The sequence below is a fragment of the Falco cherrug genome, chromosome 1 (assembly GCF_023634085.1).
Source record: "Falco cherrug isolate bFalChe1 chromosome 1, bFalChe1.pri, whole genome shotgun sequence".
NCBI classification, from domain to species: domain Eukaryota; kingdom Metazoa; phylum Chordata; class Aves; order Falconiformes; family Falconidae; genus Falco; species Falco cherrug.
The window spans coordinates 4,774,426-4,787,962 of NC_073697.1; the positions used below are offsets into that span (position 1 = coordinate 4,774,426).

The window sequence follows — 13,537 nt, forward strand, 5'->3', positions numbered from 1 at the left end:
GAGGCAAATGGAACCAGTTGCCCAGCCTGCACTTTGGCAGAAGGTGATTCCTACGGAATGCTGTGCTGGGATGCCTCCACCTGCGGGGTGCGGGGGGAGGGGCAGGGGAGGGGTAAATGTGGGAGGAACAGCGCGGTGAAATGGTGATGACGGTCATGGTGGCATCCTTTTCCAAACGGGATACGGAGCTCTGGCTTGTACTGGCTTGTTCATAGTTTGTTGTCACGGCACTATTTATAAATCTGCTAACACTTCCTAAGTGGTAAGCCTAATGGCAAATTACAAATCCTTCGTAACTTGACATGTATCTGAATTATTTTATGTATATCCAATGGGAAAAATAACTGTTTTCTTGGCTGATTCAGGACAGTGAATTGATCAGGAACAATGAAGCACTACGTGAAACCTGGCTCGATATTGGGGTGCGCAGGGCAGCAGCTCCTGTGCTTTGAGGGGTCCTTTGCAGGGGCCTCATTTGGAGCCCATCTGTGGCAGGCTCGGGGCAGCTCTCCAGGGCAGCGGGGACATGTGGCTGTCACAGCTCTGCCCATCCGACATGACGAGGCACTTCACCCGCCACGGAGCAACTCCCTTCAGAGAGCAGGTCTTGCTTCATTCGCCTCAGCTCCTACTTCATTCCTCCATCCTCCTCCTTTGTATTCATTTCTTAAGCTGCTCTAGCTGTCACATCTGCACACTTACCAGCTGCTTTCCCCATTTTTAATTGCCCTCAGAGGGCTTCTTCAAGTGCCACACCTGCTTTTGTTTGGGCCTTAATTTGTCACTGTCCAAACTGGAGCAGCAAGCATTTGAAATTCAGCCTCTACGACTGTGTTGTATTTCTTCAAATGCGTGATTAATTGCTGGGCCTTTACAGACTGCATTCAGCTATTTCCGCATAAAGCAGTGTCTGACTTTTGCTGGAAAGCTCCCTGCATCATGGATATTAAATATCTTCTTGTCAGTGGGACTCGGGTTTGCTCATCCCGTTTGTTCTTGCAGAAGGAGGCTGTATGAAATGCAAAGAAAGCTCGGGGCTTTCTCAAGTTTATTCTGTTTAGAGGGGAAACAAAAGTTATTTTTCCTTGTAAAAACTGGTTTTATAAGGGAACACTTGAGATGAGCGCAGGAGGGAATGTTCCAGATCATCCCCTCCAGCCCCTGCAGCACTGTAAACAAGCAAGTTGTGTAATGCAGCTCATACGCTGCTTGAAATCCACCTTAAAAAATATTAAGCTTTTTTTTGTCCTCCTTAACAGCTGCTATGGGAAGGCTTTACACCCTTATTTTTAAGCCCGAAGTGATTTTCCCATTATACCCATGCTCAGAGAAGCCCTCCACGGCGGGCCAAGGGGTGCTTTCCCTCTTGACAGCATCTTCTCAGCTGAGATGCGTGCAAGGTGTGGGATGTGACCAGCCAGGGTTGCCCGTCTCCCACCCCCAGGATCCTCGGGGACACTCGGTGAGCTGCAATCTGAAAACTACTCTGGCAAACACAGCAAGCAAGTCTTGCCCTCAAAAGCCCCACCAACATGGGGAAGACATGGAAGGAGTAGCAAGGGAGAGATTTCCAGATGGATGGATACGTAGGCAGGCAAATAAGCGCTTTTAAAAAATTCATTTTGAATTTTCCAGAGCCTGCTGCTGCCCAGGGGTCATGCAGAGGGTGGGGGGTCCCTCTCAGAAATGAGAAGCAGGGCCTTCCTGAGACACTGTGCACGGCCACAGCCTGCAGGGGCAAAACTAACCTGAGCAGGGGAGCACGAAACAGCGATGGCCGGCGCGCTGCTTGGTTCAGTACCATAGGATGAGCAGCAGGTCGGACGGCTGGAGAAAGGCTGAAACCGCCCCTTATAGGCATGTTGCTTGGTTATATACATTCACGTGGCTGGGAGCCCTTGCCCAGCAGCAGCCTGGAGGAAGCAGCAGGTTGACCAGGTGCTTGGCAGAGGTGGCTACTGGTCCCCCGCAAGCCCTGCCTGCGCTCCGCAGCCTCTGCCACAGCCGGTGCCACCTCAGCATCCCTTTTTCTATCCAGCAAGGAAGCAACGCCAGTGTCTCCGGCCAGTTTTGAGGCTTCATTTGCACCAAGCGATATATGTAAGTGCTGAGTAATGCTTGAATGTATTAGTAGTTTCTGGAGAACATCAGAAGGTTGCTCGAGAGCTGTCAGTGCCCACTTCTGCAGTCAGGGAAAACTGGCTATGGGGGAGATGCCCACGTGGTCCCAGCGGAGGATGCTGATGCCCGGGGGCTGCCTGCAGCCCCTCAGCGCAACTCCCGCACATGTGCTGGTGCCCCTCGCTTCTGAAACCCGCTACAGTCCTGATGGGAGGAAGGAAACGAGCTCCCCGGAGCTCAGCTGAGCCCCGATCGGTGCTGGTGCAAGAAGCGGGCGCCACATCTCCCCCACCTCACTGTTCCCTTGCTGTCTTTTATTGCTTTAATCAGACCCCCCCTGAGCTGAGAAGGCTCAGAGCCCTCCTGGGCAGCACGGCTGGGCCAGCCTGGAGCCAAGGGAGAGCGACTCGAGGGGCAAGGGGCTGCATCGCCCACCTCTGCCGCCCTCTGCTCCCCCCTGCACGTACCGGTTTTGCTTCCCACTATCGGGATCAGGCTTTAATATCAACCAAAGCGGCTCTAGGTGCAGCCCCACGGCCTCTCCCTTTGGAATGATGATACCCAGCTGATTCCTGCCAGGATCACCAAGGGCCACCCCACCAGCCAGCTCTCCTGGTGAACGGAGGGGGGGGGGGGCTCGCTGGGGAACTGCACGGAGGCACCAGGTTTGTGGGGCTTCGCTGCTGCGGGAGGAGGAACCAGCCACAGTAAAGGGTCACAGAAAGGGAATTAGCGGGAGAAAGAGGGGAAAACGGCAAATGAGAAACACAGAAGGAAAGAAAAGTCCCAAATCTTACTTTGCTCGCTACAACCCTAAAGCCTAAAACATACCGAGCACTTCCACCCCAGCCCTGCCTGCTTAAATCGCGTCCCCCCCCCCCCTTGGTGTTGGAGGTTTTTTTCGTTTGTTTTGGGGTTTTTTTTTGGTTTTTTGTTTTGTTTTTTTTTGTGGTGGTGGTGGTTTTGTATTTGCGGGAGGGCTGCGTCTTTCTGCCCTCAGTGCCCCGAGGTGGCCGGCGGTGGCGGGCCAGCCCGCAGGCCCCAGCTGCCTGCGCCGCGCCGGGCGGCCCGCAGGGGGCGCTGCCGGGCCGGGCCCGCAGGGTGCCCGCGGCAGCCCCCAGCTCCGCCCGCCCGCGGGGTCCGCTCCGCAGCCCCGGCCGGCCCCGGGACCCTGCGCCCGCCGCAGCCGCCGCCGCGGGCACGCTCCAGCGGGGCCCGGGGGCAGCGTGCGGGCTTCCAGGCGCCGCGGGGCCTTTCCCCGGCGAGCGGCGGGCTGAGCCCCCGGCGGGCCGGCAGGGCCGGCTCCGTTCCTTCAGGCAGCGCTCCGCTGGCTGGGGTCTTCCGCGCCGCGGCCGGGGGTTGCCTGCGGGCTCGGGGGGTGGCGCTTCCCGGGCGGCCGGGAAAGCGGCGGGAGCCGCGGGGAAGGCGGTCCCGGGCAGCCGCGGGGCGGGGAGCGGGGGGAGCGGGGGGGAGCGGGGGGAGCAGGGCAGGGGGAGCGGGAGGGAGCGGGGGCAGCGGGGCAGGGGGAGCGGGGCAGGGGGGCAGGGGGAGCAGGGCAGTGGGGCAGGGGGAGCAGGGGGGCAGGGCAGTGGGGCAGGGGGAGCAGGGCAGTGGGGCAGGGGGAGCAGAGCAGGGGGGCAGGGCAGTGGGGCAGGGGGAGCAGAGCAGGGGGAGCAGGGCAGGGGGAGCGGGGGGAGCAGAGCAGGGGGGCAGGGCAGTGGGGCAGGGGGAGCAGGGCAGGGGGAGCAGGGCAGGGGGGCAGGGCAGGGGGGCAGGGCAGGGGGAGCAGGGCAGGGGGGCAGGGGGAGCAGGGCAGGGGGGCAGGGGGAGCAGAGCAGGGGGAGCAGGGCAGGGGGGCAGGGGGAGCAGGGCAGGGGGAGCAGGGCAGGGGGGCAGGGGGAGCAGGGCAGGGGGAGCAGGGCAGGGGGAGCAGGGGGGCAGGGCAGGGGGGCAGGGGGAGCAGGGCAGGCCTGCTGGCAGCTCGCCGGGAATTTCGGGCGCCATCGGGCGGGTAACTGACGGACACGGTGTCGTTGGGACAGACGCGCCAGATCTGGGTAACGCTGCACCGGTTCGCCGGTCCGTAGAGAATTAGTACTTTTTCAGGACACCCTGCACAGCTGTACAGATGTGTGTGGCGCTTGGCAGCTGCAGCGCCCGGGCGGCGGGGGGGCTGGGACGGTTCTGTGTCCCAGCGCTCCGCAATAACCTTCCCTTAATGCCCGTGTGCTCCTGTGCCCGCACGGAAAACGTTTCTCGGTGCAGGGAAAGCCGCCTGTCAAACCTGCCATTGCAGGCTCCTCGTGCCCAACAGGCGGGTATCAAACTTCTCCCTTTACTGGGCCATGTTTTCTTAAAAAATTCCCACTGGATTTGCAGCTGCCTGCCCTCTCCGCCGCAGCCCTACGGGGAAAAGGAGAAGGGGGAAATGTTACCTGGAGTTTTCCCAATGCCTTTTACTTCCCAGTGCCTGGAGCATCTTCAGTCTGCATCCCACCCACCCCCGGGTGTGGATTTACCATCTGGCAGATGCTCTGACTTCCACTGAGAGCTGGAAGCCCAGGAAGGCGGCCAGCGCCGAGGGTTGGGAGCCCAGGAAGGTGACTGAACCAAGGCACTCGTGCAGGGCTCTGGCCACTGTCTGGGCCACTGGGAGAGTGTCCCCATGGGGGGGAGGTGGGCTGCATCCTGAGGGATGCTGGAGGGCTTGTCTGGCAGGCCCTCGCCTGTGATGCCATTTACGCGGCTGCCAAGTTCATGGATAAAAAAAAAAGGCTCGGCTTATTTAGCTGGGAAATTGCCAGTTAGCACTGCTACGGGGAACTGACAGGGACAGATTCCTGCGCTGTCCCCCTGTGGCCAGCCCCTCAGCACCCTCCAGCATGGGACCCATGTTCACGGGACACGAGGGGAGCAGCTCCGGGCAGAGCTCAGTGGTGCTGCCAGTTCAAAGGGAGTCTTGCTGTGAGTTCGAGGACTCATCGGTATACCTGCCCTGCTCCTCCTCTGTCACCCCTCCCTGCCCCTGTGGTCAGTTAATGTAAGAAAACCAAGATAAATCGCACCGACTTGGTCTGGAGACTTATTTCAGTAAAATCGGTCTCTTGCACGAACATTGTTGGTTTGGGGAACTTCAAGCAGGATTAGGGTCCCTTGCCCTTGAGCCCCTTGGTGTTGGTTTTCCAGGTCTCGTTGCCATTTGCCTCATCCAGTGCTGGGAAGTGGGATGTACGACGAGGCCTCCGGAAAGCCTGAACCAACTGGACCCTGGTACCAGTGACAACGCACCTGACTTCTGTGCGAGCAGCTGATGTGATGGTAACGTGGTGGGCTTGGAGAAACAGGTCTGCAGAGAGCACCCAGGGCTCACCTCTCAGTGGAGCAAAATGGTCTGTCATACCCATTTGCTAGTGTGAATTACATGCCCCTGGACGGATGTTCAGAAGGTTAAATACTGAGATACATCTGGAAAAAAGGACTATGTATACAAGCTACGGTATCTCGTGTGATGTATTTAATGTCCCTAATTTACATGCTGACAACTTTGCCATTTCTAAACAATGTTATCATTCATCTTTCTGATGATTAATCAGCACAAGCTTCAAACACTGTTTATCACACTTTGATGCAGCAATCAAACAAGAAAGGCAAGGTGTTACAGGGGTGGTGGCGTTTTTTTCCAAAAATCTTACAGTATTTACAAAAAGATGCATATGTTTTTTCTAACACCATTCTTAGAATTATTCACTCATTCACAATCATTGTATAAAAACATCATTCAGAAACAGGTTTTAAAATACACCCACCTCCTTTGCATAGTATACAGAAAAATAGGCGATTCAAGACACTTAATTTTTGAATGAGAATGTGAACTGATTCAAAGGTGCAACACTTCTGAGGAAGAAGGATGCACTTCTCAAAAAATAATCAGCTGTGGTTCTCCTGAAGCTAATGAGCTTCTTGTAGGTCTGCCATCAAATTCCCCTTTTACAGATCAAGTAATTTTTGCAGTGTACTGCCATACACACGATGCTTGCATCAAGGTCAAACAAATCACACTTCAGTTAGATTTACTCTGTAGTATTTGCATCTGGACACTGACAAAAATGAGTTACACAAAGTACTCACAAGGATCAACGTTTCTTTCATGTATCATGGCCCATCCTTGGAACAACTCAATGGACCTGATTTGATATTTCCAATTTCTGCTTGTATAATTGAGAAGCTGAATATACCCTTATACTTGTAGTATCTTTTCCTCTGTAAAAGGACCTTGGGTTCTCTTCACTAAAAGTTCAAATGGCAGGCTGTGGCGGGATTATCAGGCACTGACTATCTATCCTGTTGATTTTCAAACAAAACTTGGTAATTTAGTCAGTTGGTTATCTTGTATGCTGATCTTTTTTTTTTTTTTTTTTGCTTTAAAAATGTGCTCCAGTGAATTCATTGAGCCTGGTCCATTAAAGAGCAACAGGGAACTCTGAACAATAGGTGCTTGTTTTACAGCTACTGCAAATGCTTTGAAAGCACTAAATTGCCTTTTATACTCAACAGTCTAATAACAAAGACTGATTTTCTCCCTTTTTTTCCCCAATTGATTTGATGGTTCACTTGAGCTTTAAAAACACATTACATAAATCTTTACGGCTATTACAAAAGTCTTTTGTCAAGTTTAATTTGGTGTTCAGTTGTGGGGTTTTTTTTCCATGGTATAATCATTCACCCTTAAATGCACTGTACCACCCATACCCAGATCGTGCTTGACTCTAGATCCATAGGAATACAAAGTCCTAGAGGTTTGTTTTGCATGGGGAGGGACCTAAATCCTTCCAAAAGCAGTTTGTCACTGAAAGCTCCTGGTTCAGAGCTATATCAGAAAAAGCGTGGAGCACTCCCAGAGGCACCTCTGACAACAGCTCTACTCTCTCCTGCTATTTCAACTTTACTGTTACAACTTGGGCTTAATAGCCCATGGTGGAAGTACCGGCTGGGATTGACTGAGAGGGTGGGAGATCCATCAGTGCAGACCTCTGCCCTGCTGCAGAAGAAAGGGAAACGTGCTGCTCAACCGGGCAGAGCAAGAGCTGGTAGAAAAGCAGCAAGTGCTGAAAAACCTTCAGAAATGCAATTAGGCACAAAACCCCCAAAACCTGAGCAGGTGAAATTATCGTCACCAGTAAAAGCAGAGAGGCTGTTAAATGCCAGGCAGGCTTCCTCATCCTACTTTCTCCTGACCCCTTTGAGTCCAGATGCCTTTTCACTTTCCTCCCGCTTCTGAAGTGGAGGGTTTCTATTGCTCTCCCCGTCCCCAGCCCTCCCCATCCCGAGCTGTGGTCTGCGAGGAGAGCCTGGCCCTCTAGGTGTGCTGGGCCAGGGCTTGCTTTGGGGAAGGTGAAGAAGGAAAGGCTGGGAGCAGTAGGATGCTCTCCCACCAATCCACCCCTCTCTGCAATTATGATCGCTCGGCTCTTTGAAGACCAGGTCGGTACAACCAGGGTTTGGCTGGCACTGTAAGGAGAAGGTGGGGGGCTCTGCTGGTGATGGAGGCGGAGATGAAGGAGTGACTCAGAAAGAACCCAGTTAAATGCATAGAGGTCCATCTCCACCCCTGAGCTTCTCAATACTGGGAGCCAGAGTGAGCTTCTCAGTCAGGGATGCTGCGGTAAGATGCGTTTGATGCTCAGAGATTCCCCACATGCACCCAACCAGAAGATGCTGCAGCTAGCCATCTGGGATTCCGCTCTCATTGCCAGTGCCGTAAATCTGGAGTTGTGACACTGACTTTCCTGGCTGTGTTTGGACCAGCACAAAACCTGGCTACATGCCATAACCGCTGTAAATGCAGGACGGGTCAGATTCACGCCTGGTGGAGCACGATGGAGGAGTGGGGGACAGCACTCTATTAATGAAGCTATTATTCAAATGAAGAACTTTTTTTTTAAAAAAAAAAGAATAAAAAAAGAAAAAAAAAGAGAAGGATGGAGATGCTGGTAACACTGACCGATATTGTTCGGGGATCAGAGTGAGGAGATCTGCTCGGCGAGCAGGCAGAGCAAAGCTAGCGCCAGGGCGCAGCTGCTGCGCGGGGGGAGCGGTGCCAAGGGGGCCGTGTTTCGGAGCATGCACTCCACCCTGGACCAGGAGCCATTGTTGGGCAGTGCCTGTACTCCTGCCAGGCTGCACATGATGTTGTAAACATCCACGGATCTGATGGGAGGCGCTCGGAAGTTGGAGCGGAAATCTGCGGGGAAAAAAGGCCAAAGAGAGGAGCTGGCATCGTACGGCTTGGGGGTCCTCTCCTGAAACATGGGGTGCTGCAGGGCAAGGGCTCCTCTGCCTTTCCCGGGACTTACCCGGCAGGCTGGGATGTGGCAGGCTATACAACTTACAACACAGCTTAACAAAACCATTTTAAACATTTTGAGTCACGATTTTTACTTCTAGTTCCATTTTGTTCTAAAAACTAAAAAAGATACAAGATTATTCAGCACAGGAGCTACTTTCCGGTGTGTACTTGGTAGATTTAATAGACCGAGATAATTGTATTGCCCGTTCTGCTTTGCTTTTGCTCCCGTCCGCAGCTGCGACCCGGTGCTCAGCAGTATGTAAGGAGCCTGAGGAAGTGGAAAGCAGGGGCTTTGTGCCTGCCCATCGGACAGGTGGGTGAGGTACACTGCAACCTTCCCCAAAAAAGTGCTCTGCGTTGGTGAGTCCGAACCCACCAAAAAAAAAAAAAGAAGAATTCCTGTGTTTCCAATAGAATTCAAAATTCAGGTCAAAATTCACAAAAACAGGGCAAAGGGATAGAGTTACTGAGCTGGGGTGTCGAAGAGGGGCTGATCAAATGCCTCCACATCTCTCCACCCTGTTTCTCCAGCTATAAAACGGATACAGAGCTAGACACCTTCCCAGCATCCAGACACAGTGAGGAAATGCTGCCAGCTATTTGAAACTGCTGGGTGTCGCAGCGTGCCACATCAGGGTCCTGACGTGCCAAGGACTACAGGGATGCTGGGGCAGGGGGCCATGAGGCTGCGGGGCTAGCAGGACACCAGGGATGATGGCACCGTACCTGGCCCGTACGCAAGGAAGAAGCCTCTCATGTCCATGAGCTCGTTGTCGTAGCCGTGCCAGCCGTTCTGCCAGGCCTCCTTCTTCCCCGTCCCGTTCTCCCAGAAGGGCAGCTTGTCCCTGCTCTGGGCGACAACAGCAGAGCGCGGTTAGTGCCTGCCTGCTGGGGTGTGCGCGGGGTACCACGGGGTGCCGTGGGGTGCCAGGCTGTGCTCCATGTGTTGCACCACCCCACCATGCCCCTGCACCACGCTGCACAGGGGCTCAGCGCCAGGAGGGGTGGCTCCCAGCTCTGCCTTCTCAGCGAGCAGCCCAGCTGAGTGGGGAGGGCAACTTTCTGCCTCTCACTCATCCCAATTTATGCCGTGAGCACAAAGTTTCACAGCCGTATGTGACATGTGTGAGCAAGCTGGTGTCCCTCTCCTGCTGCATGCTCCCTCACCCAGCACCACACGCTCCGGTGGATTTGATGGGGTGGTGTTCTGCCCAACGTGCCACTGGCACCACAGAAAAAGCCAGTTTTTCTCCATTTGACTCATTAGCCTCAACAATACAAGTATCACCCCTACTGTACGCTTTCTAATCATTATTTCTTCTCCCTGCTTGTTTTAGTATTAGAGCAATGAGGTTCCTCCCAGGGAACACAGGCCTGGACCTCAGATGGTCCCCCTCTTCCTCTCCCTGCTGAGCGGATCAATGCTTTAATAATCTGTCGTCGTAATTCTTGTTCTTCCTCACCCATATTGCACTTAAGTCATACTTTTAAATTCCTTCCTTCCTTTCTCCTGCTTCCTGTTAACAGCTGTTAGCAGACTGCCTACAGCAGTGCCGTATCCTGGCCTCCTCAGGAGCAGTGGTCAAAATGCAGAACCAACCCTCTCCATGAGTCTGTCTTTCCTGTGCTCCCGAGGGATGGCAGCAGCCATGACACTCCAGATAGCCCCAAAACTATAGCAGGAATTTCACTTAGGCGATGAAGAACATCAGCTGACAGTTCTTTAGACCCCTGGCATTAATTTCTCCAATGGTTACAGAGAAGGAGCTTCAGTTCCCTGAAGCAGCCAGGTCTGGTCTTCACACTCTGTCACAGGAGCACAGAAGATGCTCCAACAGTCTCCCACATTCCCACCCTGGGTGAGTGGTGCTCTGCAGATGGTGAAGCAGATTGACTGAGGATCCCTTTCCTTTTACAAACTTTTTTTTGGTCTGATATTTGTTTTCCTCCTCTGCCCAAGAATAAAACTGACTGTGTGCAGGAAGACTGCAGACAGCAATGATTATGGCTGTGAGGTGCAGCTCTTCCAACTGCTTTCCAGGGGAACCCCTGGAGTATCCCTGGCGCTTGTTTGTATGTCACAGTCAGCAGACGTACCAGATAATTAAACAATTTCAGTTGACAAATTAAATCTCTTTCCTTGCCCCGTCTATTTTACCGACGGCTCAGAGCAAGCCAAGGAGAAAACAGACTCCTTCCCCTCCTGCTAGCACAGCACCTCCTTACGCGGTGGCTCCGCTTCTTGTGCTCCCTGGAGAGGAATCGCCACTGGGCTGCTCACCGCTAGGCAACATGGACAGCACCTCTCAGCATCAGCTCCAGACAAGCCAAGTCACGTCTCATTTGTGGCGTTCCTTTGGCAGTACCATGACACTGCCAAAGCTACACCCCTCCACCGTCCCGTCAGATGCCGTGGGCTCGGCTGCTTTCTCAGGACTGTCAAAGGCGGTGTGCCCCTCCATCACCCACCCAGACACAGGAGACACCTACTCACAGCTAGACCTGCAGTCAAAGGCAGAGTCATTTCCATTCTTTTTGCCATTAGTTGGGTCACAAAACGTACTTCTTTCTTTCACAACTGCAGCTGAAGTCAGAGCTGGTGAAACTGAGCCGTCAACAGCGGTAGCTTGAGGGAAAGAGCTGAGCGAGCACTTCAGCATCGCTCTCCTAGAGCACCAGGCGCTGCCTGACAGCAAACCCCACCAAGCCTTGGGGCTCCTCGGGGGCCAGGCCACCAGCAGCGTGCCGAGGTGCCTGCTGTGGCAAGCCCAGACGGGACAGAGGTCTCGACCCACACGTTTCATGCTCAGCCTAAGCTTGGGCTAGGGCTGCTCCTCAGAGATGAAACGGGCGTGCCTGGGACTGCTGGCGATGCGCTTTTCCCTGCATGTTCATGGTTAGGAGCCGTAGAGCGGTTGTTCACTAGAACTTGGGAAAGCACACCGTGAAGGGTACAGGGTGAGCACGCAGCCCGGAGAGGGGCTGAGGCCATTGTGGCACGCAGGAGAGAAGCTGGGGGCAATCCTGCTCAGAGGATGGGGACCACTCGCCCACGTGGAGGGAACAAAGGTACCGGTAGCAAGACGGAGGTGCGTGAAATCCCTCCTCATCCTGTGTTAACTGAAATGTGGACAGGCTTTTCGTCCTATGCTCCTTACTGGGACCGCCCCCCCCCCCCCAACTTCCCAGTTATATCCCCTTTGTCTCTCCAAAAAAAGGAAAAAAAAAAAAAGAAAAAAAATCCCCTTTTTCAAACAGCCAAGAGAGAGTTAAAACACCCCATGAGCATGACAGGGAAGAGCTGAACGTCCTCTCTTCGGTGGTTTGGGCAGGAAGTATAATAGAAGGCTCAATTATTGCTTTAAAAGTATGACAGGAAACTTTCATTTTCACATCCCATTCACAGATAATGAAAATGTACCAAGGAGAAGGAAAATCTGACAGCATTAATGAGAGGACATTCTTGAAAATCAGAAACAATGGGAAGGAATGGGCAGAGAGACAGAAATAATTACCATAGCAGCAGTGTTTGCTGCACTGTTATTAAGGTTTGTCAGCATTTCAATGATTTTTTTTTTAAGTGCATTTTTTTTTTACAGAGTATGTAAAAATGTTCTGTGTTGAACTTTTGTACTGAAGAATTTAGTTGTAATTTTTTAAAATCATTTTGCCAAAAATGTTTCAGATTCCTACTTTACATGTCTGAATCTTGACTCTGGCTTTCTTTTTTCTTCTTTTTTTTTTTTTTTTTCCAACCACCAATGTGGTGCTTACCCATCTGCATTCAAAAGCACACTTTTTTTTCTAGAAGTGCGTTTGTATTCAGCTGTAGACACGATTACCCTAAAGTCAGGTTGGCCAGTGAGAAATGTGGTGGTGTGGACTGTCTCGAGCAAAGCCTGGCGAGCAGTAGCTCTGAGAGTCATGGAAGAAGATGCTCAGCTGAGTTAGTTGCAATAATCTGCAAGGCAATGGTGGGCAATGACTACGCTGGGACACTGAAAAAAACCCAGGACTCCTGGGTTCTGTCCCCAACTTACTGATTTAACATATGGCTTGGGGCAAATCACTTGGTACTGCCCCTCGGCTTACCCACTTAGAAGATACGTAAGTTGCCTCACCCTCTGAGCTGTGCAGTTAGGATCTGTAACGTGGAGATGCCCAGCAGCGATACAAGTACAAAACAATAAGAACAACAGTAATTTATAGCAACAAAAGATGCTGGTATGAAAAAAACCTCTCCGTGTGTTAGTCTAATCGATTCCCTGTGTAACAAGCTCCCAGATTTCAGCGCGTGCACTGGGCACCTCTGGGGTGAACCCCCAGCCTGACCCTGCTGAGACCGGAGGGCTCGGGAGAAACGGGGGGGGGGGGGGGGGGGTTAGGACAGTCTGGTGGGTGGGAAGCTAGGCAGAAGGAAAACTTGCCACCACGTACCGCTGAAAGAAGGGACAGTAAGGCATTGACATTGAAATCTCTTTTTGTGTTTCAGACGGAGGTAGATGGGCAGGGGGCAGCGAAACAACTGGAGTGGGAAACAGAAAAACTCCTCCTGCTTTACGACAACACAGAAAAAAGAACCATCCACCATTTAACTCTGTCTACCTTCAGCGTAGCTGCCATGCCTTTAGGTTCTTTGCAGCACACAGCAATATTTCACATTGCTTTTGTAGTCAGCCCAAGTAAATGATGTAACACTTTAAGTCAATGCCTGGCATAGAATTGTACATTTTTCTGATCGTTTTCATATATTGCACCTTTTCAAATTCATGTCCAATTCTTCTATACTTTACCTCTACTATGAACCATCCTTTCTCAGCCACGAGAGTTAGAGGAGACACAAATTTTCCTTTTTTGTAGAAAAACCTTTCTGGAATATCCTGTATGTTATAAACGTGCATGTGTTCCACAGCTTTCAATTTTTGATATATCTGCAAAGAAAACAAATGTTAGAGCACCATATGGCTGTAAAAAGCGTGTAGGCACCTATGGGTACATGGAAACACCTGAATTTGTAAAATGGCTAATCTCCTTTAATGGGTAATCATCAGCACATTCCAACTGGGACTC

General features: G+C 52.5%; 1 protein-coding gene and 1 long non-coding RNA gene across 7 annotated transcripts in view; one reads left to right on the top strand and one right to left on the bottom strand.

Annotated features, from left to right (window-relative positions):
* The first annotated feature begins 4,089 nt into the window (after nt 1-4,089).
* LOC129735971 (uncharacterized) lies at nt 4,090-8,057 on the top strand. Its single transcript, XR_008732013.1, has 2 exons — nt 4,090-4,721; nt 5,308-8,057. It is a non-coding gene; the product is annotated as an uncharacterized LOC129735971 (long non-coding RNA).
* ENPP6 (ectonucleotide pyrophosphatase/phosphodiesterase 6) overlaps nt 5,460-13,537 on the bottom strand; it is a 34,028-nt gene continuing 25,950 nt past the window's right edge. Inside the window, exons 6-9 of one of the 6 annotated variants that reach the window (XM_055708938.1) lie at nt 13,261-13,398; nt 9,194-9,317; nt 8,123-8,362; nt 5,460-5,548 (exon numbers count right to left, since the gene is read on the bottom strand). In XM_055708938.1, coding sequence (XP_055564913.1) covers nt 8,139-8,362; nt 9,194-9,317; nt 13,261-13,398 — 486 coding nt within the window. In that variant the 3' untranslated portion in view covers nt 5,460-5,548; nt 8,123-8,138. The other 5 variants (XM_055708954.1, XM_055708934.1, XM_055708944.1 and 2 more) reach the window with 5 other exon arrangements.